This window comes from Taeniopygia guttata, chromosome Z (genome assembly GCF_048771995.1).
Source record: "Taeniopygia guttata chromosome Z, bTaeGut7.mat, whole genome shotgun sequence".
Taxonomy (NCBI): Eukaryota; Metazoa; Chordata; class Aves; order Passeriformes; family Estrildidae; genus Taeniopygia; species Taeniopygia guttata.
The window spans coordinates 76786289-76812256 of record NC_133063.1 but is presented as its reverse complement, the minus strand read 5'-3'; the positions used below and the strand labels follow the sequence as shown (position 1 = coordinate 76812256).

The window sequence follows — 25968 nt, the reverse complement described above, 5'->3', positions numbered from 1 at the left end:
CTCTTACCTGTGCCCAGGTGTGGCCAGGTGTGCGTTACCTGTGCCCAGGTGTGTTACCTGTGCCCAGGTGTGCCCAGGTGTGTTGTTACCTGTGCCCAGGTGTGCCATTACCTGTGCCCAGGTGTGCCCAGGTGTGTTACCTGTGCCCAGGTGTGCCCAGGTGTGTTGTTACCTGTGCCCAGGTGTGCCATTACCTGTGCCCAGGTGTGCCCAGGTGTGTTACCTGTGCCCAGGTGTGCCCAGGTGTGTTACCTGTACCCAGGTGCATTACCTGTCCCCAGGTTTGTTGTAACCTGTGCCCAGCTGTGCCCAGGTGTGTTACCTGTGCCCAGGTGTGTTACCTGTACCCAGGTGTGCCGTTACCTGTTCCCAGGTGTGCCCAGGTGTGCGTTACCTGTGCCCAGGTGCGTTACCTGTGCCTATGTGTGTGTTACCTGTGCCCAGGTGTGCCCAGGTGTGCCGTTACCTGTTCCCAGGTGTGTTGTTACCTGTGCCCAGGTGCGTTACCTGTGCCCAGGTGTGCCCAGGTGTGCCCAGGGGGGCGTTACCTGTGCCCAGGTGTGTTACCTGTGCCCGCCCAGGTGTGCCCAGGTGTGTTGTTACCTGTGCCCAGGTGCGTTACCTGTGCCCAGATGTGTTGTAACCGGTGCCCAGGTGTGCCCAGGTGTGCCCAGGTGTGCTGTAACCTGTGCCCAGGTGTTTTACCTGTGCCCAGGTGTGCCCAGGTGCGCTGTTACCTGTGCCCAGGTGTGCCCAGGTGTGTTACCTGTGCCCAGGTGTGCCGCTACCTGTGCCCAGGTGTGCCCAGGTGTGTTCTAACCTGTGCCCAGGTGCGTTACCTGTGCCCAGGTGTGCCTAGGTGTGCTGTTACCTGTGCCCAGGTGTGCCCAGGTGTGCCCAGGTGTGTTACCTGTGACCAGGTGTGTTACCTGTGCCCAGGTGTGCGTTACCTGTGCCCAGCTGTGTTGTTACCTGTGCCCAGGTGTGCCCAGGTGTGCCCAGGTGTGCCCAGGTGTGTTACCTGTGCCCAGGTGTGTTACCTGCACATCCGGGTACTCGCTCTCCACCAGCTGCTTCGTCCTCTCGATCATCTGGCGCCCGAAGCCGGTCACGCTCTGCAGGTGAGGCTCAGGTGAGGCTCAGGTGAGGCCTGGCCCTGCCCAGGTGTGATCTGGGCTCCTCAGGTGGGGTTTGGGGGTGCCCAGGTGTGCCCAGGTGTGCCTGGGGCACCTGCCAGGGCAGTCAAGGTGTGCCCAGGTGTGCCCAAACCCCTCCCAGGTGTGCCCAGGTGTGCTTGGGGCACTTGCCAGGGCAGTCAAGGTGTGCCCAGGTGTGATCTGGGATCCTCAGGTGTGCCCAGGTGTGTCTGTGGCTATCCCAGGTGTGCCCAGGTGTGTTACCTGTGTCCAGGTGTGCCCAGGTGTGTTCAAACCCCTTCCAGGTGTGCCCAGGTGTGCCCCAGGTGTGCTCAAACCCCTCCCAGGTATGCCCAGGTGTGCCCCAACCCCTCCCAGGTGTGCCCAGGTGTGCCCCAGGTGTGTTACCTGTGCTCAGGTGTGCCCAGGTGTGTTTGAGGCTATCCCAGGTGTGCCCAGGTGTGTCTGTGGCTGTCCCAGGTGTGCCCAAACCCCTCCCAGGTGTGCCCAGGTGTATCAGTGGCTATCCCAGGTGTGTCAGTGGCTGTCCCAGGTGTGCCTCAGGTGTGTTCAAACCCCTCCCAGGTGTGCCAAGGTGTGCTCAAACCTTCCCCAGGTATGCCCAACCCCCCCCCAGGTGTGCCCAGGTGTGTCAGTGACTATCCCAGGTGTGCCCAGGTGTGCCCAGGTGTATCAGTGACTATCTCAGGTGTGCCCCAGGTGTGTTACCTGTGCCCAGGTGTGCTCAAACCCCCCCCCCAGGTGTGCCCCAGGTGTGCTCAAACCCCTCCCAGGTGTGCCCAGGTGTGCCCCAAGAATGTTCAACCCCCCCCCCCCAGGTATGCCCAGGTGTGTTCTAACCCCTCCCAGCTGTGCCCAAGTGTGCCCCAGGTTTGCCCAGGTATGCCCCAGGTGTGCCCAGGTGTGCCCAGGTGTGTCTCTGGCTATCCCAGGTGTGTCTGTGGCTATCCCAGGTGTGCCCAGGTGTGCCCAGGTGTGCCCAGGTGTGTTCCCGTGCCCAGGTGTCTCACCTGCGATATCTCCAGGCAGGGCAGGCGCCCGGCCTGCGCCCCGGTGAAGCCGTAGATGGAGTTGGCGCTCACCTTCAGCGCCAACTGACGCCCGTCCAGCACCTGGCGCCGCTCGGGGTCCTGCTCCTCCGCCAGCGCCGCCTTCACCCTGCCAGGACCCGCAGGTGAGCTCACCTGGGCACAGGTGAGCGCACCTGGGAAAAAATCCCCGCGGAAATCCCAAAAATCCCAAAGGAAATCCCAAAAATCCCCACAAAAATGGCCCCAAATTCACCCAAATTCAGCTGGTTCAGGTCCTGTGCCACCTTTACCCTGCCAGGACCCGCAGGTGAGCTCACCTGGGCACAGGTGAGCGCACCTGGGCAGAAATCCCCGCGGAAATCCCAAAAAATCCCCACGGAAATCCCAAAAATCCCCACGGAAATGGTCCCCAAATCCCTAGAATCGCCCAAATCCCCTAAAGACTCCCCAAATCCACCAAATTCCCCCCAAAATCCCCCCTAAAATTCCCCAATTTCTCCCCAAATCCCTAAAATCGCCCAAATCCCCTAAAGACTCACCAAATTCATCAAATTCCCCCAAAAATCCCTCCTAAAATTCCCCAATTTCTCCCCAAATCCCTAAAATTGCCCAAATTCCCCAAAATCCCCAAAAGCCTCCCCAAATTCATCAAATTCCCCCTAAAATTCCCCAATTTCTCCCCAAATCCCTAAAATCACCCAAATTCCCCCAAACCCTCCACAAATCTCTCAAAATTACCCCAAATCTCCCCAAAATCCCCCAAATCCTCCCCAAAATATCCTAAATTCACCCCAAAATTCCCCCCAAATCCTCCATATTTGCACCATCCCCAAAATTTCCCATATTTCCCCCAAATTTCTCCCAAATTTTCTCACGAAATCCCCCCAAATCCCCAAATTCCCCCGAATTTGCCCAAAATTCCCCAAATTCTGCCCGGATCTCACCTGCTCCTGGCGGCCAACAGCCCTTCCAGGACCCTCGGCAGGACCCCCCTGCGCACCCGGGGGGTGACAAAGAGCTGCCCCGTGGGGGTCCGGATGAAATCCTCGGGGCCCAGCCTGAGGAGAGACCAGTATAAACCAGTATAAACCAGTATAAACCAGTACGGACCAGTATAAACTAACAGAAATCAGTATAGACTAGTATGGACCAGTATGGACCAGTATGGACTGAGCTGCCCCGTGGGGGTCCGGATGAAATCCTCGGGGCCCAGCCTGAGGAGAGACCAGTATAAACCAGTATAAACCAGTATAAACCAGTATAAACCAGTATAAACCAGTACGGACCAGTATAAACTAACAGAAATCAGTATGGACCACTATGGACCAGTATGGACCAGTATGGACTGAGCTGCCCCGTGGGGGTCCGGATGAAATCCTCGGGGCCCAGCCTGAGGAGAGACCAGTTTAAACCAGTATAAACCAGTATGGACCAGTATGGACCAGTACGGACCAGTATAAACCAGTATAAACCACTATGGACCAGTATGGACCAGTATGGACCAGTATGGACCAGTATGGACCAGTATGGACTGAGCTGCCCCGTGGGGGTCCGGATGAAATCCTCGGGGCCCAGCCTGAGGAGAGACCAGTATAAACCAGTCTAAACCAGTATAAACCAGTATGGACCAGTATAAACCAGTATGGACCAGTATAAACCAATATAGACCAGTATGGACCAGTATGGACCAGTATGGACTGAGCTGTCCCGTGGGGGTCCGGATGAAATCCTCGGGGCCCAGCCTGAGGAGAGACCAGTATAAACCAGTATAAACTAGTATGGACCAGTATAAACCAGTATAAACCAGTATGGACCAGTATAAACCAGTACAAATCAGTATAGACCAGTATGGACCAGTATGGACCAGTATGGACCAGTATGGACCAGTATGGACTGAGCTGCCCCGTGGGGGTCCGGAGGAAATCCTCGGGGCCCAGCCTGAGGAGAGACCAGTATGGACCAGTATAAACCAGTATAAACCAGTATGGACCAGTATAAACCAGTATAAACCAGTACGGACCAGTATAAACCAGTATAAACCAGTATAAATCAGTATGGACCAGTATGGACCAGTATAAACAAACAGAAATCTGTATAAACCAGTATAAACCAGTATAAACCAGTATGGACCAGTATAAACAAACAGAAATCTGTATAAACCAGTCCAAAACAGTCCAAACCAGTACAAAACAGTACAAACCAGTATAAACCAGTATGGACCAGTATAAACTAACAGAAATCTGTATAAACCAGTAAAAACCAGTATGGACCAGTATGAACTAACAGAAATCTGTATAAACCAGTAAAAACCAGTATGGACCAGTATAAACAAACAGAAATCTGTATAAACCAGTATACACCAGTATAAACCAGTATGGACCAGTATAAACAAACAGAAATCTGTATAAACCAGTCCAAAACAGTCCAAACCAGTACAAAACAGTACAAACCAGTAAAAACCAGTATGGACCAGTATGAACTAACAGAAATCAGTATAAACCAGTAAAAACCAGTATGGACCAGTATGAACTAACAGAAATCAGTAAAAACCAGTAAAAACCAGTCCAAACCAGTCCGAAGCACTCCAAACCAGTCCAAACCAGTCCAAACCAGTCCAAACCAGTATAAACCAGTATAAACGACCAGAAACCAGTATAGACCAGTATAAACCAGTAAAAACCAGTACAGACAGACCAGTAGAGACCAGCATGGACAAGTCCAAACCATTCCAGATCCGAACCAGTTCGCCCAGTCCGAAGCACTCCAAACCAGTATAAACCAGTCCAAACCAGTATAAACCAGTCCAAACCAGTCCAAACCAGTCCAAACCAGTCCAAACCAGTATAAACCAGTATAAACCAGTACAGACAGACCAGTAGAGACCAGCATGGACAAGTCCAAACCATTCCAGATCCATCCAGACCAGTCCGAACCAGTCCAAAGCACTCCAAACCAGTATAAACCAGTCCAAACCAGTACAAACCAGTATAAACCAGTACAAACCAATCCAAACCAGTATAAACCAGTCCAAACCAGTATAAACCAGTATAAACCAGTACAAACCAGTACAGACAGACCAGTAGAGACCAGCATGGACAAGTCCAAACCATTCCAGATCCGAACCAGTTCGCCCAGTCCGAAGCACTCCAAACCAGTATAAACCAGTATAAACCAGTCCAAACCAGTATAAACCAGTATAAACCAGTACAGACAGACCACTAGAGACCAACATGGACAAGTCCAAACCATTCCAGATCCATCCAAACCAGTCCGAACCAGTTTGCCCAGTCCAAACCAGTCCAAACCAGTCCAAACCAGTCCAGACCAGTCCGAACCAGTCCGAAGCACTCCAAACCAGTCCAAACCAGTCCAAACCAGTCCAAACCAGTCCAAACCAGTCCAAACCAGTCCAAACCAGTATAAACCAGTACAAACCAGTACGAACCCGTGTTTCTGGGCCCCGCCGGGGGGCAGCAGGGTGGTGTAGCACAGGTTGTGGGCGATCATGATCGACGGGTACAGCGAGGAGAAGTCCAGGGTGGCGATGGGCACGTCGTAGTACCTGGGCACAAAATTTTGGGTTATTTTGGGCTTTTTTAACATTTCTGGTACATTTTTTTTTTTTTTGAGGATTTTTGTGGAAATTTGGGGTTTTTATTTGGGTTTTCTGAGAGTTTTCGGCTATTTTTAGGTGTTTTTTAGGTTTTTTTTTGATATTTTGGGCACTCTGCGGGTTTTGTTTTGAGGTTTTTTTGTGGGTCGTTGTCACGATTTTTTCATTTTTTTATTTTTGTTTTTTTTCAGGTTTTTTGTGGGGTTTTTTCGGGTTTGGTTTTAGGTTTCCTTTTTTTCTGTTTTTTTTTGTTTTTTGGGGTTTGTTTCAGATTTTTTTTGTGGGTTTTTGGGTTTTTTTTTTTGGGGGGGGTTGAGGTTTCTTGACAGGTTTTTAAGGGGGTTTGGCAAATTTTTGAAGGTTTTTTTTCAGGGCGCTTGGGGGAATTTTGGGGTTTTTTTGGGGAGGATTTGTGGAATTTTGGGGGTTTTTTTGGGGGAGGTTTTTGAGGGGGATTTGTGGAATTTTGGGGGGGGTTTGAGGGGGATTTGTGGAATTTTGGTGGGTTTTTTTGGGGAGGTTTTTGAGGGGAATATGTGGAATTTTGGGGGGTTTTTGAGGGGGATTTGTGGAATTTGGTGGTTTTTTTGGGGAGAGGTTTTTGAGGGGGATTTGTGGAATTGTGGGGGTTTTTTTGGGGGGAGGTTTTTGAGGGGGATTTGTGGAATTTTGGGGGGTTTTTTGGGGAGGTGTTTGAAGGGAATTTGTGGAATTTTGGGGTTTTTTTGGGGAGGTGTTTGAAGGGAATTTGTGGAATTTTGGGGTTTTTTTGGGGGAGGTTTTTGAGGAGGATTTGTGGAATTTTGGGGGGTTTTTTGGGGAGGTTTTTGAGGGAGATTTGTGGAATTTTGGGGGTTTTTTGTACCCCCTCACTCACCCCTTGAGGGGCTCGATCACCGTGGCCCCCTCAAAATCCTCTCCCCCCTCCGACTTCACCACTGGCAGCAGCAAATCCTCCTGCATGGCCTGGGAGGGCAAAAAACACCCCAAAATGTCCCAAATTCACCCCAAAAACATCCCAGAAAGCAAAACCTGAAGCACCATAAAAATCCACTTAAAAAAGTAAAAAAAAATCCCCAAATCCGTAAAAAAATCCCCTCAAAAATCCCTAAAAACCCTTCCCCAAAACCCCCCCGAAAATCACGCTTATAAAACACCCAAATCCCCTAAAATCCCCTCAAAAATCTCTGAAATCTCTTCCTAAAATTCACCCCAAAACAGTCTCAGGTGTTGCCAGTGTCCCCAAATCCCCTCAGTGTCCCCAAATGTCCCCAAATTCCCTCAGTGTCCCCAAATCCCCTCACCTGCAGCTCTGTCACCGCCGGCCATTTTCTCCCCTCACGTTTTCCCGCCCTTTTTCCCCCCTCACAGTTCCCGCCCTTTTTCCCCCTCACGTTTTCCCGCCCTTTTTTCCCCTCACATTTTCCCGCCCTTTTTTCCCCTCACGTTTCCCACTGGTTTTCCTGCACATTTTTATCCATTTTCCCCTCGTGTTTCCCTCCATTTTCCCCTTACATTTCCTGGCCTTTTTTCCCATCACATTTCCTCCTCATGTTTCCTGCCTTTTCCCCCTCACATTTCCCACCATTTTCTCCCCTCAAGTTTCCCTCAATTTTCCCCTCACATTTCCACCATTTTCCCCTCACATTTCCACCATTTTCCCCTCACATTTCCCTCCATTTTCCCCTCACATTTCCCTCAATTTTCCCCTCACATTTCCCTCCCTTCTCCCCTCACATTCACCTCCATTTCCCCCTCACATTCACCACCATTTTCCCCTCACATTTCCCTCCATTTTCTCCCCTCACATTCACCACCATTTTCCCCTCACATTTCCCTCCATTTTCTCCCCTCACATTCACCACCATTTCCCCTTCACATTTCCCTCCCTTTCCCCCCACATTTCCCTCCATTTTCCCCTCACATTTGCCACCATTTTCCCCTCACATTCACCACCATTTTCCCCTCACATTCACCACCATTTTCCCCTCACATTTCCCTCCCTTTCCCCCCACATTTCCTCCATTTTCCTCTCACATTTCCCTCCTTTTTTTCCATTTCCCTCCATTTTCTCCCCTCACATTCACCACCATTTTCCCCTCACATCCACCACCATTTCCCCCCCACATTTCCCTTCTTTTTTTCCATTTCCCTCCATTTTCTCCCCTCACATTTCCCTCCATTTTCTCCCCTCACATTCACCACCATTTCCCCCTCACATTTCCTCCATTTTCCCCTCACATTTCCCTCCATTTTCTCCTCACATTCACCACCATTTTCCCCTCACATTTCCCTACTTTTTCCCCTCACATTTCCCTCCATTTTCCCTCCTCACATTCACCACCATTTTCCCCTCACATTTCGCTCCATTTTCCCTCCTCACATTCACCACCATTTTCCCCTCACATTTCCCTCCATTTTCTCCCCCCACATTCGCCACCATTTTCCCCTCACATTCACCACCATTTTCCCCTCACATTCACCATCATTTTCCCCTTTTCCCCTCACATCTCCCTCCATTTTCTCCCCCCACATTCACCTCCATTTTCCCCTCACATTCACCACCATTTCCCCCTCACATTTCCCTCCTTTTTTTCCATTTCCCTCCATTTTCTCCCCTCACATTCACCACCATTTTCTTCCCTCACATTCACCACCATTTTCCCCTCACATTCACCACCATTTCCCCCTCACATTCACCACCATTTCCCCCTCACATTTCCTTTCATTTTCCCCTCACATTTCCCTCCATTTTCTCCCCTCACATTCACCACCATTTTCCCCTCACATTTTCCTCCATTTTCCCCTCACATTTCACCAATTTTCCCCTCACATTTCCCTCAAATTTCCCCTCACATTTCCCTCCATTTTCCCCTCACATTTCCCTCCATTTTCTCCCCTCACATTTCCCTCCCTTTCCCCTCACATTTCCCTCCATTTTCTCCCCTCTCATTCACCACCATTTCCCCCTCACATTTCCCTCCTTTTTTTCCATTTCCCTCCATTTTCTCCCCTCACATTTCCCTCCATTTTCTCCCCTCACATTTCCCTCCATTTTCCCCTCACATTTCCCTCCATTTCCCCCTCACATTTCCCTACTTTTCCCCTCACATTCACCACCATTTTCCCCTCACATTCACCACCATTTTCCTCTCACATTTCCCTCCATTTTCTCCCTCACATTTCCTCCATTTCCCCCTCACATTTCCTCCATTTCCCCCTCACATTTCCTCCATTCCCCCTCACATTTCCCTCCATTTTCTCCCCTCACATTTCCCTCCATTTTCTCCTCACATTTCCCTCCATTTTCCCCTCACATTTTCCCTCCATTTCCCCCTCACATTCACCACCATTTTCTCCTCACATTCACCACCACTTCCCCCTCACATTTCCCTCCTTTTTTTCCATTTCCCTCCATTTTCTCCCCTCACATTCACCACCATTTTCCCCTCACATTCACCTCCATTTTCCCCCCACATTTCCTCCATTTCCCGTCCCACCTCCCACCCCGCTGTCCCCTCAGTGTCCCCCCCTCATGTCCCCTTTGTCACCTGCCGCAGGAGCTGCGCCACCACCTTGACCTGCTGTCCGTGGGTGAGCAGGTAGCTGAGGGGCACGGCCGTCACCCGCGCCATCTCCACCAGCGTCACCAGCGTCATCAGGCGCTCCAGCAGCCGCAGCGGCAGCATGGCGTCCTTCAGGCAGTACAGCGCCAGGCGGCGCCGCGTCTGCGCGTCCCCGTTCTGGGGGACAAAGTGGGGACATGGGACACCATCAGGGACAACGAGGTGGGACACCATCGGGGACATGGGGACACCATCGGGGACAGTGGGGTGGGACACCATCAAGGATATGGGGCTCGGACACCATGGGGAACGTGGGGACGCCATTGGGGACAGCGGGACACCATCGGGGACATGGGGACACCATCAGGGACAGCGAGGTGGGACACCACAGGGGACATGGGGCTGGGACACCACTGGGGACATGGGGACACCATTGGGGACAGCAAGGTGGGACAGCGTGGGGGACATGGGGACACCATTGGGGACAGTGGGGTGGGACACCATTGGGGATAACCTTGGGGACATTGGGGACACCATTAGGGAGATGGGGACACCATTGGGGATAGTGGGGTGGGACAGCATTGGGGACATGGGGACACCATTGGGGACATGGGGACACCATCGGGGATAGCGAGGTGGGACACCATTGGGGACATGGGGACACCACTGGGGACATGGGGCTGGGACACCATTGGGGACATGGGGACACCATTGGGGACACCATCAGGGACAGCGTTGGGGACATGGGGACACCATTGGGGACACCATTGGGGACAGTGGGGTGGGACACCATCAGGGACATGGGGCTGGGACACCATGGGGGACATGGGGGCACCATTGGGGACATGGGGACACCATCGGGGACACCATCAGGGACAGTGAGGTGGGACAGCGTGGGGGACATGGGGACACCGTTGGGGACAGCGAGGTGGGATAGCATTGGGGACACGGGGACACCATTGGGGATGCCCTTGGGGACATTGGGGACACCATTAGGGAGATGGGGACACCATTGGGGACATGGGGACACCATTGGGGACACCATCAGGGACAGCGTGGGGACATGGGGACACCATTGGGGACAGCATTGGGGACATGGGGACACCATCGGGGACACCATTGGGGACATGGGGACACCATCGGGGACAGCATTGGGGACAGCGGGGTGGGACAGCGTTGGGGACATGGGGACACCATCGGGGAGATGGGGACACCATTGGGGATGCCCTTGGGGACATTGGGGACACCATTAGGGAGATGGGGACACCATTGGGGACATGGGGACACCATCAGGGACAGCGGGGTGGGACAGCATTGGGGACAGCGGGGTGGGACAGCGTTGGGGACATGGGGACACCATTGGGGACATGGGGACACCACTGGGGACATGGGGACACCATTAGGGACATGGGGACACCATCGGGGACACCATCGGGGACAGTGGGGTGGGACAGTGTTGGGGACATGGGGACACCATCAGGGACACGGGGACACCATTGGGGACAGCAGGGTGGGACACCATTGGGGACACGGGGACACCATTGGGGACACCATCAGGGACAGTGAGGTGGGACACCATTGGGGACATTGGGACACCTTTGGGGACACCATCGGGGACAGCATTGGGGACATGGGGACACCATTGGGGACATTGGGGACACCATTAGAAAGATGGGTACACCATTGGGGACAATGAGGAGTGGGGCTGGGACACCATCGGGGACACCCTTAGGGACACTGGGGACATGGGGACACCATTAGGGACATGGGGACACCCTTAGGTGCCATTTTGGGGCCATTTTGGGGCCATTTAAAGCCATTTTTGGGCCATTTTGGGGCCATTTAAAGCCATTTTGGGGCCGTTTGGCGGCACACCTGTAACTCCAGGTGGCCCCAGGTGACACAGGTGACCCAGGTGACATTTGGGGACGCACCTGCAGCTCGGTGACGATGCCGTGGGGGACACAGGTGACACAGGTGCCATTTTGGGTCCATTTGAGGCCATTTTGGGGCCATTTAAAGCCATTTTGAGGCCATTTGGTGACCCCAGGTGACCCCAGGTGACACAGGTGACCCAGGTGACATTTGGGGACGCACCTGCAGCTCGGTGACGATGTCAAGGGGGACACAGGTGACACAGGTGCCATTTTGGGGCCGTTTGGGGCCATTTTGGGGCCATTTAAAGCCATTTTGGGGCCGTTTGGCGCCACACCTGTAACCCCAGGTGACCCCAGGTGACACAGGTGACCCAGGTGACATTTGGGGACGCACCTGCAGCTCGGTGACGATGCCGTGGGGGACACAGGTGACACAGGTGCCATTTTGGGACCGTTTGTGGCCATTTTGGGTCCGTTTGAGACCATTTTGATGCCGTTTGAGGCCATTTTGAGGCCATTTAAAACCATTTTGGGGCCGTTTGGTGACACACCTGTAACTCCAGGTGACCCCAGGTGACCCCAGGTGACATCACAGGTGCCATTTTGGGTTTCGTTTGTGGCATTTTGGGTCCGTTTGAGGCCATTTTGGGGCCGTTTCAGGCCATTTTGGGGCCATTTAAAGCCATTTTGGGGCCATTTGGTGGCACACCTGTAACTCCAGGTGATCCCAGGTGACACAGGTGACATTTTGGGGCCATTTGAGGCCATTTTGAGGCCATCTAAAGCCATTTTGGGGCCGTTTGATGCCATTTTGGGGCCATTTAAAGCCATTTTGGGGCCGTTTGGTGGCACACCTGTAACCCCAGGTGACCCCAGGTGACACAGGTGACCCAGGTGACATTTGGGGACGCACCTGCAGCTCGGTGATGATGCCGTGGGGGACACAGGTGACACAGGTGCCATTTTGGGGCCATTTAAAGCCATTTTGGGTCCGTTTGAGGCCATTTTGGGGCCGTTTGGTGGCACACCTGTAATTTCAGGTGACCCCAGGTGACACAGGTGACACAGGTGACATCACAGGTGACATTTGGGGACGCACCTGCAGCTCGGTGATGATGCCGTGGGGCACGTCCTCCTTCTGCTCGTGCAGGAAATGCGCGCTGACGGCGTTCAGGGAGTACGAGCGCAGCTTGTGCTCCCTCAGCAGCACCTGGGGACCCCAAAATTTACCTGAGTGACCCCAAAACTCACCTGGGGACCCCAAAATCCACCCAAAATCCACCTGGGGACCCCAAAATCCACCTGAGTGACCCCAAAATCCACCTGGGGAACCCCAAAATCCACCTGGGGAACCCCAAAATCCACCTGGGGATCCCAAATTAATTCCCAAAAAAACCCAAATTCTGCTCAAAAAAAAAAACAAACCCCAAAATTTGACTCTGAATCGCCCAAAAATGGCGCTGGGACACCCCAAAACCTGAGCCAAAACTCACCTGGGGAGCCCCAAAACCGCCCAGATCACCCCAAAATCCTCCCAGGTGTGCCCAGGTGCGTTCAGGTGTGTTTTACCCTCTCCCAGGTGTGCCCCAGGTGTACCCAGGTGTGCCCCAGGTGTGCCCAGGTGTGCTCAGGTGTGTTTTACCCCCTCCCAGCTGTGCCCAGGTGTACCCAGGTGTGCCCAAACCCTTCCCAGGTGTGCCCAGCTGTGCCCAGGTGTGTTTTACCCCTCCCAGGTGTGTTTTACCCTCTCCCAGGTGTGCCCAGGTGTGTCCCAGGTGTGCCCAGGTGTGTTTTATCCCTCCCAGGTGTGTTTTACCCCCTCCCAGGTGTGTCCCAGCTGTGCCCAGGTGTGTTTTACCCTCTCCCAGGTGTGTTTTTTTCCCTCCCAGCTGTGCCCAGGTGTGCCCAGGTGTGCCCTCACCTGCAGCATGTCCAAGGTGACCCTCCCAGGTGTGTTTTACCCCCTCCCAGGTGTGCCCAGGTGTGTCCCAGGTGTGTCCCAGGTGTGCCCTCACCTGCAGCATGTCCAAGGTGACCCTCCCAGGTGTGTCCCAGGTGTGCCCAGGTGTGTTTTACCCCTCCCAGGTGTGCCCAGGTGTCCCTCACCTGCAGCATGTCCAAGGTGACCCTCCCAGGTGTGCCCAGGTGTGTTTTATCATGTCCCAGGTGTGTTTTACCCCCTCCCAGGTGTGTTTTTTCCCTCCCAGGTGTCCCAGGTGTGCCCAGGTGTGCCCAGGTGTGCCCAGGTGTGTTTTACCCCTCCCAGGTGTGCCCTCACCTGCAGCATGTCCAAGGTGACCCTCCCAGGTGTGCCCAGGTGTGCCCTCACCTGCAGCATGTCCAGGGTGACCCTCCCAGGTGTGTTTTACCCCCTCCCAGGTGTGTTTTTTTCCCTCCCAGGTGTGCCCAGGTGTGTCCCTCACCTGCAGCATGTCCAGGGTGACCCTCCCAGGTGTGTTTTTTTCCCTCCCAGGTGTGTTTTTTTCCCTCCCAGGTGTGCCCAGGTGTGCCCAGGTGTGCCAAAACCCCTCCCAGGTGTGCATTTTCCCTCCCAGGTGTGCCCAGGGCAGTGCCCAGGTGTGCCCAGGTGTGCCCAGGTGTGCCCAGCTGTGCCCAGGGCAGTGCCCAGGTGTCCCTCACCTGCAGCATGTCCAGGGTGACCCTCCCAGGTGTGCCCAGGTGTGTTTTTTTCCCTCCCAGGTGTGCCCAGGTGTGTTTTAACCCCTCCCAGGTGTGTTTTACCCCCTCCCAGGTGTGTTTTACCCCTCCCAGGTGTGCCCAGGTGTGTCCCTCACCTGCAGCATGTCCAAGGTGACCCTCCCAGGTGTGGTGACCGCTTTCCCCTCCCGGCGGCCGAGCTGGCGGGACTGGAACGCCGAATCCCTCACCTGGGACGGGACCCCCCGCACCCGGCCCAGGTACGGGAACGACTCCACCTGCACAGGTGAGACAGGTGAGAAACACCTGAGGGACACCTGAGGGACACCTGAGGGACACCTGAGGGACACCTGGGACGGGACCCCCCGCACCCGGCCCAGGTACGGGAACGACTCCACCTGCACAGGTGAGACAGGTGGGACAGGTGAGGGACAGGTGAGGGGCTGGGGACACCTGGGGGACACCTCAGGGACACCTGGAACAGGTGAGGGACACCTGAGGAACACCTGGGACAGGTGAGGGACAGGTGAGGGACAGGTGAGGGACAGGTGAGGGACAGGTGAGGGACAGGTGAGGGGCTGGGGACACCTGAGGGACACCTGAGGGACACCTGGGGGACACCTGAGACGGGACCCCCCACACCCGGCCCAGGTACGGGAACGACTCCACCTGCACAGGTGGGACAGGTGAGACAGGTGAGAAACACCTGAGGGACACCTGGGACACCTGAGGGACACCTGGGACGGGACCCCCCACACACGGCCCAGGTATGGGAACGACTCCACCTGGGACAGGTGAGACAGGTGAGAAACACCTGGGACAGGTGAGAGACACCTGAGGGACACCTGGGACAGGTGAGGGACAGGTGAGGGGCTGGGGACACCTGAGACAGGTGAGGGACAGGTGAGGGGCTGGGGACACCTGGGACAGGTGAGGGACACCTGAGGGACACCTGGGACGGGACCCCCCACACCCGGCCCAGGTACGGGAACGACTCCACCTGGACAGGTGAGACAGGTGAGGGACACCTGAGGGACACCTGGGACAGGTGAGGGACAGGTGAGGGACAGGTGAGGGACAGGTGAGGGACAGAGGAGGGGCTGGGCACACCTGGGACAGGTGAGGGACACCTGAGACAGGTGAGGGACAGGTGAGGGACATCTGGGACAGGTGAGGGACAGGTGAGAGACACCTGAGGGACACCTGGGACAGGTGAGGGACACCTGAGGGACACCTGGGACAGGTGAGAGACACCTGAGGGACACCTGAGGGACACCTGGGACAGGTGAGGGACACCTGGAGGACACCTGGGACACAGGTGAGGGACAGGTGAGGGACACCTGAGGGACAGGTGAGAGTGGGGAGGGCCTGGGGACACCTCGGGGACAGCTGGGGGACAACTGAGGGACAGGTGAGGGACAGGTGAGGGACAGGTGAGAGACACCTGAGGGACACCTGGGACAGGTGAGAGACAGGTGAGACAGGGGCAAAGCTGGGCACACCTGGGGACACCTTGGGCACACCTGGGAGGGTTTTGGGGACACAGGTGAGTCAGGGACACACCTGGAAGCGGTTTGGGGTGAGCCCAGGTGAGTCTCAGGTGCCCCCAGGTGTCCCCAGGTGAGTCTCAGGTGACCCCAGGTGACCTCAGGTGTCCCCAGGTGACCCCAGGTGCCCCCAGGTGACCCCAGGTGCCCCCAGGTGAGTCTCAGGTGACCCCAGGTGAGCCCAGGTGAGTCTCAGGTGCCCCCAGGTGAGTCTCAGGTGTGCCCAGGTGAGTCTCACCTGTAGCACCTGCGCCCTCTGGATCAGGTAGGGCAGGTGGAAGTTGTGGATTTTGGGGGTTTGGGGGGGTCCCAGAGATTTGGGGTTTTTTTGGGGGGTCTCAGGTGAGTCTCAGGTGTGCCCAGGTGTGTCTCAGGTGTGCTCAGGTGTCTCACCTGTAGCACCTGGGCCCTCTGGATCAGGTAGGGCAGGTGGAAGTTGTGGATTTTGGGGGGTTTGGGGGGTCCCAGAGATTTGGGGTTTTTTTGGGGGATTTTGGGGGGTCTCAGGTGTGCCCAGGTGTGCCCAGGTGAGTCTCACCTGTAGCACCTGGGCCCTCTGGATCAGGTAGGGCAGGTGGAAGTTGTGGATTTTGGGGGGTTTGTGGGGTCCCAGGGATTTGGGGTTTTTTTGGGGATTTTTTTGGGATTTTGGGGGGTCTCAGGTGAGTCTCAGGTGAGTCCAGGTGAGCTCAGGTGTGCCCAGGTGAGTCTCACCTGTAGCACCTGCGCCCTCTGGATCAGGTAGGGCAGGTGGAAGTTGTGGATTTTGGGAGGTTTGGGGGGTCCCAGAGATTTGGGGATTTTTTGGGGGGTCTCAGGTGAGTCTCAGGTGTGCCCAGGTGAGTCTCACCTGTAGCACCTGGGCCCTCTGGATCAGGTAGGGGAGGTCGAAGTTGTGGATTTTGGGGGATTTTGGGGGGTCCCAGAGATTTGGGGTTTTTTTGGGGGGTCTCAGGTGAGCTCAGGTGTTCCCAGGTGTGCCCAGGTGAGTCTCAGGTGTGCCCAGGTGAGTCTCAGGTGTCTCACCTGTAGCACCTGCGCCCTCTGGATCAGGTAGGGCAGGTCAAAGTTGTGGATTTTGGGGGGTTTGGGGGGTCCCCGGGATTTGGGGATTTTGGGGGTCTCAGGTGAGCTCAGGTGAGTCTCAGGTGTGCCCAGGTGAGTCTCACCTGTAGCACCTGAGCCCTCTGGATCAGGTAGGGCAGGTCGAAGTTGTGGATGTTGTATCCCGTCACCACGTCGGGATCCACGATCCGAACGAATTCCGCCCACGACTGCGGGAGAGGGGTCAGAAATTCCCAAAAATCTCAAAAATATACCCAAAAATCCCAAAAATATACCAAAATCATCCCCAAAAATCCCAAAAATATCCCGAAAAATCCCCAAAATATCCCAAAAAAATCCCAAAAATATTCCAAAAAAATCTCAAAAATATACCAAAAATCCCAAAAATATTCCAAAAAATCCCAAAAATATCCCAAAATATCCCAAAAATATCCCCAAAAATCCCAAAAACATCCCAAAATTCCCAAAAATCCCCAGGTTTTACCCCAAAATCCCCGTTTTTCACCCCAAACCCACCTGCAGCAGCTCCCTCTCGCTCTCAAAGCTCCTGATGGTGGCTCCAAAACCACCCCTGAAACCCCCTGAAAATCACTCCAAACTCCCCTAAACCACCCCAAAACCACCCCAAAATCACCCCAAATTTTTCCAAAAACCCCAAAATTGCCGTTTTTCACCCCAAACCCACCTGCAGCAGCTCCCTCTCACTCTCCAAGCTCCTGACCGTGGCTCCAAAACCACCCCTGAAACCACCCCAAAACCTCTCCAAAGTGACCCCAAAATGACCTAAAACCACCCCAAAACCACCCCAAAATCATCCCAAATTTCTCCCAAACTGTCCCCAGACCCCCTAAATTTCCCCAAAAACCCCAAAATCTCAGTTTTTCACCCCAAAACGCACCTGCAGCAGCTCCCTCCCGCTCTCGAACCTCCTGATGGTATCTCCAGTTTCCCCCACAAAAATGACCCAAAACCACCCCTGAAACCCCCCAAAACCACCCCAAACTCTCCCAAAATAACCCCAAACTCCCCCCAAATTCCCAAAAACCCCAAAATCCGTGTTTTTCGCCCCAAAACGCACCTGCAGCAGCTCCCTCTCGCTCTCGAACCTCCTGACCGTGTCTCCAATTTCCCCCACAAATCCCCCCCAAAACCACCCCAAAACCCATCAAAATGACCCCAAAACCCATCAAAATGACCCCAAACTCCCCCAAAATAACCCCAAACTTGCCCTAAATTTCCCAAAAACCCCAAAATCCGTGTTTTTCACCCCAAACGCACCTGCAGCAGCTCCCTCTCGCTCTCGAAGCTCCTGATGGTGGCTCCAATTTCCCCCACAACCACCCCCAAAACCCCCCCAAAATGACCGTAAAACACCCCAAAATGACCCCAAACTCCCCCAAAATAACTCCAAACTTGCCCTAAATTTTCCCAAAAACCCCAAAATCCGTGTTTTTCACCCCAAAAGCACCTGCAGTAGCTCCCTCTCGCTCTCCAAGCTCCTGACCGTGGCTCCAAAACCACCCTTGAAACCCTCCAAAATCACCCCTGAAACCCCCCAAAACAAGCCCAAAATGACCCCAAATCCCCCTAAAATGACCCCAAACTTGCCCTAAATTTTCCCAAAAACCCCAAAATTGCCGTTTTTCACCCCAAACGCACCTGCAGCAGCTCCCTCTCGCTCTCGAACCTCCTGACCGTGGCTCCAGTTTCCCCCACAAAAATGACCCAAAAACACCCCTGAAACCCCCACAAAATGACCCCAAAATCACCTCAAACTCTTCCCAGACACCATAAATTTCCCCAAAAGCCCCAAAATTCGTGTTTTTCACCCCAAAACGCACCTGCAGCAGCTCCATCTCGCTCTCGAACCTCCTGACCGTGGCTCCGAAACCACCCCCAAAAGACCCCCAAAACCCCCCCAAAATCACCCCAAACCCTTCCCAGAGCCCCCAAATTCCCAAAAACCCCAAAATCCGGGTTTTTCACCCCAAAACCCACCTGCAGCAGCTCCATCTCACTCTTGAAGCTCCTGATGGTGTCTCCAATTTCCCAGACAAAAATGACCCAAAACCACCCCGAAACCCCCCAAATCCACCCCAAATTTTCCCCAAACTTCCCCCAATTTCCCAAAAACCCCAAAATCGCCGTTTTTCGCCCCAAACGCACCTGCAGCAGCTCCCTCTCGCTCTCGAAGCTCCTGACTGTGGCTCCAATTTTCCCCATAAATCCTCCACAAAAATGACCCAAAAACACCCCAAATCGCCCCAAAACCACCCCAAAATCACCCCAAACTTCCCCCAAAACCTTCCTAATTTCCCAAAAGCCCCAAAATCCCCATTTTTCACCCCAAAAGCACCTGCAGCAGCTCCCTCTCGCTCTCGAAGCTCCTGACCGTGGCTCCAAAACCACCCCAAATAGACCCAATAAAACAACCCCAAAATGACCCCAAATCCCCCCAAAATCACCCCAAAACCCATCAAAATGACCCCAAACTCCCCCTAAATTTCCCAAAAGCCACAAAATCCGTGTTTTTCACCCCAAATCCCACCTGCAGCAGCTCCCTCTCGCTCTCGAAGCTCCTGACCGTGGCTCCCCTCAGGGCCGCGCAGCTCCTCAGGGTGAACACGACCCTCAGGAACGGCTCCCGCGCCCCCTGACGCAGCGCCACGGCCGCGATGGCGATCACCGGGTCCTGCTGCGGCTCCGGGAACACTCCTGCGGTACCGAAAACAGCGGATTTCACCCCAAAATCGGGTCCGGCACAGAGAAAAACCCAAAAAAGCGCCCCAAAAAACCCAAAAACAGCCCCAAAATTGCAGCAAAATGGAGGAAAATGCGGCTCCGCAGCGACGCCTGGTGGGCGAAAAGTGCAACTGCAGCGCCAAAGGCACAACTCAAATTGAAAGAAAACCACCCAAAAACACCCAAAATGGAACTGAAAACACCCAAAATTCAACTGAAACTGCCCAAAATTGAACTGAAACCGCCCAAAATTCAACTAAAACTGCCAAAAATTCAACTGAAAACACCCAAAATTGAACCGAAATCGCCCAAAATTCAACTGAAACTGCCCAAAATTGAGCTAAAAACCCCAAAACTGAGCTAAAAACCCAAAATTGAACTGAAAACACCCAAAATTCAACTGAAACCGCTCAAAATTCAACTGAAACCTTCCAAAATTCAACTAAAACTGCCCAAAATTGAGCTAAAAAGCCTCAAAATCGAGTCCAAGACACCCAAAGAACCCCAAAACCGCCCCAAAAAACCCCTAAAACCGCCCCAAAAAACCCAAAAACCCGCCCCAAAAAACCCCAAAAAGCACCCCAAAAAACCTCAAAAACCGCCCCAAAAAACCCCTTCCCAGTCCCTCCCAGTGCCCCTTTAACCCCTCCCAGTCCCCATTTAACCCCCCCCAATCCCGTCCCAGTCCATCCCAGTTCCCTCCCAGTTTGTCCCAGTCCCCATTTAACCTTTCCCAGTCCCCCTTTAAACCCCTCCCAGTTCCCCTTTAACCCCTCCCAGTTTGTCCCAGTCCCCCCCAATCCCTTCCCAGTTTGTCCCAGTCCCCCCCAGTTTGTACCAGTGCCCCCCAATCCTTTCCCAGTCCCTCCCAGTGCCCCCCAGTCCCTCCCAGTCCCCTTTTAAGCCATCCCAGTTTGTTCCAATCCTCTCCCAGTCCCTCCCAGTCCCCCTTTAACCCCCCCAGTCCCTCCCAGTCCCCCCCAATCCCCTCCCAGTTTATCCCAGTCCCTCCCAGTCCCTCCCAGTTTATCCCAGTTTATCCCAGTCCCCATTTAACCCCTCCCAGTGCCCATTTAACCCCTCCCAGTTTATCCCAGTCCCTCCCAGTTTATCCCAGTCCCCCCTACCCTTCCTTCCAGCGCATGAGAGGTCACATACTTGGTGGCCATATTTGGCTTTGTCTGCTCCTTTAGCTTATGAAACATCATAAATAGGAAAAGAAAAGGCAGGAAATCATAATCTTTGGTCAGAAACTTCTGTGGTATTTTTTAAAATCATATTTTAAACTTAATAGTAATCTCAAATTTTCCCTCTGACTTGCACAATTGTGCCCTGTTATAGGACTATTTGAAGGTCTAATAAAGATGTACATATTAATTATTTAGGAGAAAGGACTATTTTCAACTCTAGCTCTAAAGGCAGATGGTTTCATAACTTTTTAATCTAGAGCAGCATAGAGCAAAAGAAGTGTTTTCATTACCTTGGAGTGTTGATTTCCCTTACTACATCTTTAATTCCTAGCAACATGGGATTCTCTTCTTTATTTTAGTTTCTGCGTTCACCAAAACTGTTGTTAATTATATTTTCAGATATCTTTTTCAAGTCTCTTTCCTTTAATGTTCATAGAAAATGACAGAACCTAAACTGCATTTATCACCTACAGCAAACTGTGCTGATAGAAAATTTTCTTTGGGCCACCACCAGCTTCATACTGGCTTCTTTCAGACTTTGGAAGTGAATGTCATGCAGCAACTGCCGTGTTTTCACAGTAGTACATATGTGCCATGTCCTTGGCCGTTCTCTTTTCTGACCAGGGCAAGGTGCTTTTTTTATTTTCTTGGTAGCATTCTCTCCCAGCACTGTGAATTAGAGATTTATTTGCAATGAAAATTCAATCATTTGTACTTTATTCATGGATGTTAGGTCCGGTGATCAATGCAAGTCCACTCAATGGGCTCAAGGGGACCCAGTTCATCCCAGCTGGTGTGTCTGAAGGAGAATTACCACTGGTACTGGGTTTTTTTGCCCTTTAGGCCAAAGAGGAGGCCGTGGCAGGTGCTGCAGCAGCCACGCCGCTCCCCAGCCTGCAGCTGGAGACCCTTTCAGAGGAAGCAGTGAGGGGCAAGCCAGAGGCTTTGTCGTTCCAGCTTAGAGTCTAAAACCAATCCTGTTTCATTTTTTCTGTTTTAATTTTCTTTCATTTTTGGCATCTGAGACACAACAGGCAGATAGACTGCTCTGAGCATGTGGAGAGCAAAAAGCTTCAAAACGATTACAGTCAACAGCAGAAAAACAATGTCCATGTATACTCTTGCACATGGTATTTCAGAGATGATGGTAACTTTTAATTTTGCAGTTCAGCGTCAAATAACTGATGGGAATACAAACATGGACAGAAGTATATGTACCTGAAAATTAATATCCCTCTATCTCCCTCTTTTTTTTCCCATTAATATACACAAGACTAATTAAAAAAGAAAAAAAAAAAAAACACAAACAAAACTAAAACCAAGTAAGGTTCCCACAAACAAACAAAACCAACCAAATAAAAAATACAAGATTTTCATATTCCATTTTGGTCAGTATCAGATTTTTGTCAACCCACAGTTCTAGAATAAATTATGGAGTTTTGAGCAGTCCTCATTTAAAAAACCTGATATTTAGAATGTTTAATATAGAAGCTATTTTGCTCATGTAGCTTCTATATACATATAATAATTATATTTATTATATTAATTTATTATAAATATAATTATTATTATATATAAATACTGATTTTGTTAGGACAAAAGAATAAGTAGGAAAAAATATAAATTAACAGAAAATGTACCATATTTTTGGCTCTAAACATAGATTCAGTGGATTCAGTGCAATGTCTCCTCATTGTTTTTAAGTTTGATGTCTTCTGCAGAAACTATCCATTAGTCTTTATAGCTGTGCAGAATATATTAGTGTCAAGACAGATTTTTTTTCCCAATGAGAGAGCAAAAGGCAGAGTGAGTCACATTTCTTTCATTGTATTTCTCTGTCTGAAGAGCAGGTAAATGAGTAAATTGCAAGGATCTTAGACAAAATAAGTATTTCATACAGTGTGTAAGTTTCTGCAGTAATGCCTTACAATTTGTTCTAGATTTTCTGTTCTAATGTAGTATAAAATTGCAGGATCAGGGTCACAAAATCAAAAGTTCAAGAAAGATAGATTCTAAGCTGTAAAATTCTCAGTGTTGCTCTCTTGCATGCATACATGCCTGATAAAGATATAAATTATGTATGGATTATCGTGTTTCCGCACTAAAAGATGGAAATACGGAATATGCAATACTTTGAGATTCCCATGAGGCTTAATTAGCACAGATGAACTTTTCCATCAAAGGGTAGAATTAAAAATGTTTTCCCAGTACAGTGATCCATTTTAGAGCTGCACAAAAGGTTCCATGTGTGGCATCTTTTCACAGGAGGCATTGTTGCAATCACAGGTTTTAAATCCTGCTTTTCTAATTCGGTAGTGGATGCAGCTTCTTTTTTCTTTTTATCCCATCCCAACTCCCATTCTTTTTGACCTCAGAATGATTGCAGAAGCATCTGCAGCCTGTTCCCTCTTTCTCTCCTGAAGAGAATCAGAAATACAAAAAGTCTAATTTCATATTTGCACAAAGTGCTTGTGGTATAATTAACATAGTAGAGTACATGCTGGGGAGCTCGCTGCTGGGACAGACTGGTAAAGTTCATGTTCACCTGGCAGCCTCAGGTGCACTTGGTAACTCAGGACATATACAAACAGCACCAATGGCTCACAGTCTGTGTCACTGTGAACTTCCTTTTCTCCATCCATTTTCCTCTTTCTCCCTTTCCCCATCTCTCTTTCCACCTTTTCCCTCTCTCTCTTCTGCCCTCATCTCTACTTCCTGTTTGATTCCTTTCCAAGCTCATTATTGAGGTTTTATTATGAAATTTGCCTTTTATAGACAGAGGTCACCTAATGGATTTTAGTTTTACTTTATACCAAACTGTATGAAGGGCAATCCTGCAATCTTGAGTAAAGTAACGAGTTAGGAGTCACTTTAGGAGCACTTGTCATTAAAAGCAGTGCAGTTGTTTGCAGACACATCCTCTAGAACTGCGTTAATTAGTCTGTGGTGAGCACAATTCAATTAAAGGCCTTATAATCTGCAGGAATCCTCTTTCAGAACTAGAACCACAGCACCAAGACATTTTGTAGATTCTTTCTGATGACAAAAGATGTGATATGGGTTGGTTTGACACTGCTGGTTCCTAGAAACCACAATGAAATAACCTGATTGAATTTAGCAGTGTTAACAACTATTCTGAAAATCAGCAATGAGAAACCAAGGAAAGAAAAAAACTACAAAAATCTTTGTAAATCTGTTTGTGGTAATAAGCTGATTTTTGTCTGTATCACAAGTTTACATTCAAAAGATCAGTGTCATACTATCTGAATGGGAAAATAATCACAAATAAAATGTGATTAACCTTTGTAAAGAAGACCAATAAGTTCAACAAATAGTTGAGACTACTTGAGATACATATAAAGTTACCAGTACTGCCAAATCATCTGTGCTCTATTGTCCTGCTAATTTTATCATTAATCCAATCAATATAACAAAATTGGGACATTCTTCCACTGCATACATGGAAATAGTTACATTTTTCCAATTATAGTGCAATCAGATTATTTGTTTGCAGAGGTCTGTAGGTTTGTGACGTTTCTTTTGTTACTACCATTTTTTTTCCCCTGTGGAGTGGAAGGATTAATCAATTGACTCATCTTGGAAGTCTGAACATTAGCCTGAAACTGTGTGGTCATTTTTTGTGAACAGAAATTGAACCTGCACTAAGTCTTGTATTGAAATAAAATGAAAAAATTGTATCAAGAGCTCAATGCTGTACTGCATACTTGAAAACGTCTCATCAAAGCATCTTCTTACTAGGGTGTGGACTCATTCTCTGCTCCTCAATGATATCAATATTCAATATTTTAGAAAAAATACAAAATCCAGCGTTAGATGTTTTGATGTTTAAGTCCTGGGACTGACATTATGCCTGGCTCACAATCTGTATTTGATCTCTTTGTTAAAAGAAATGTTTTGTCTTTTGTAAAATATTTGGATGTGTGCTATTTGGCATTTAAGTGTAGCTTGCCTGGCACTAATGATTCCTTCTACTTTTATTTAAAGCACGTGCTTAGACACTTTATGGATCTCTACTCATTGCCAGCTTCCAAAGTTAAAGCATTAACATCAGGAAGGGAATCTTCACAGATTCACTTTGAACCCTTAACTGCTGAGCCTCTTACTCCTGCTGCTGATGGTAAGTCTGCTTTTCAAGTAATTGCAGTCACTTGGATGTGGGTTGCCAGACAGCATCTCCCTTCATGCTGCACAGCTTCTGTAGGCAAATACAGCAATACTTGATTGTAATGATAACGGAGAGCAATAAAATTAGTGCAAAGAGAAATGTTCTGAGACAATTTTCAAAAGAGAAAGGGGATAGTGAAACCTAATACAGGGATTGAAATTACTATTGTAAGTTTTCTTCCTACTGGTTGCTATTTGATTGTGCATTTTTGGTTTAAGTTCAGACTTGTTGCTTGATTGGTTGGATTCTGGGTTTTTTTGTTTTGGTTTTTTTTGGGTTTTTTTTTTTGTTTGTTTGTTTGTTTTTTTGTTTTGTTTTGTTTTGGGGAGTGGTGAGTGGGTGGGTGTTAGTTTGGGGATTTTTTTTATATTTCTTTCCTTCCTTCCTTCCTTCCTTCCTTCCTTCCTTCCTTCCTTCCTTCCTTCCTTCCTTCCTTCCTTCCTTCCTTCCTTCCTTCCTTCCTTCCTTCCTTCCTTCCTTCCTTCCTTCCTTCCTTCCTTCCTTCCTTCCTTCCTTCCTTCCTTCCTTCCTTCCTTCCTTCCTTCCTTCCTTCCTTCCTTCCTTCCTTCCTTCCTTCCTTCCTTCCTTCCTTCCTTCCTTCCTTCCTTCCTTCCTTCCTTCCTTCCTTCCTTCCTTCCTTCCTTCCTTCCTTCCTTCCCTCCTTCCCTCCTTCCCTCCTTCCCTCCTTCCCTCCTTCCCTCCTTCCCTCCTTCCCTCCTTCCCTCCTTCCCTCCTTCCCTCCTTCCCTCCTTCCCTCCTTCCCTCCTTCCCTCCTTCCCTCCTTCCTTCCTTCCTTCCTTCCTTCCTTCCTTCCTTCCTTCCTTCCTTCCTTCCTTCCTTCCTTCCTTCCTTCCTTCCTTCCTTCCTTCCTTCCTTCCTTCCTTCCTTCCTTCCTTCCTTCCTTCCTTCCTCCCTCCCTCCCTCCCTCCCTCCCTCCCTCCCTCCCTCCTTCCCTCCCTCCCTTCCTCCCTCTTTCCTTCTCTCTTTTTTATCTTTCCTTGTCTCTTTCTCTTTCCTTCTTTTTCTTTATTTTTCTTTCTTTTTCTTTCTCTTTCTTTTTCTATATTTTGGTTTTTTTTTTTACCAAAGCGTTTTCCTTTCTTTCTGTTATAAATCATTAGCTTTTCTGTAACAGCCTGTCCTTGTGCCCTAAACCCCTTCAGTTCTGTCCATTTCCTTGCTTTTTCACATTTACTTTTTTTGAACAGAATCCTTGCAAGTTCACTTTTCCCTCAAAGAATCTGTTTCCCCTCCTGCTGGTGCTGCTCCTTCTGCTCCTGATGGTAAGTCTGCTTTTCAAGAAATTATAGTTTCTTAGCTGTTATTTTCCAGACAG

General features: G+C 50.7%; 1 protein-coding gene across 1 annotated transcript in view; it reads right to left on the bottom strand.

The window, feature by feature from the left end:
* LOC140682023 (DNA polymerase delta catalytic subunit-like) overlaps positions 1 to 20966 on the bottom strand; it is a 35286-nt gene extending 14320 nt beyond the window's left edge. Inside the window, exons 1-12 of the mRNA XM_072922868.1 lie at positions 20918 to 20966; positions 20384 to 20449; positions 19063 to 19229; positions 16619 to 16723; positions 14040 to 14180; positions 12344 to 12454; positions 9353 to 9544; positions 6679 to 6767; positions 5634 to 5750; positions 3133 to 3246; positions 2168 to 2315; positions 1041 to 1115 (exon numbers count right to left, since the gene is read on the bottom strand). Coding sequence (XP_072778969.1) covers positions 1041 to 1115; positions 2168 to 2315; positions 3133 to 3246; positions 5634 to 5750; positions 6679 to 6767; positions 9353 to 9544; positions 12344 to 12454; positions 14040 to 14180; positions 16619 to 16723; positions 19063 to 19229; positions 20384 to 20449; positions 20918 to 20966 — 1374 coding nt within the window. The remainder of the gene's footprint in view (positions 1 to 1040; positions 1116 to 2167; positions 2316 to 3132; positions 3247 to 5633; positions 5751 to 6678; positions 6768 to 9352; positions 9545 to 12343; positions 12455 to 14039; positions 14181 to 16618; positions 16724 to 19062; positions 19230 to 20383; positions 20450 to 20917) is intronic.
* Between the last annotated feature and the right edge of the window lie 5002 nt (positions 20967 to 25968).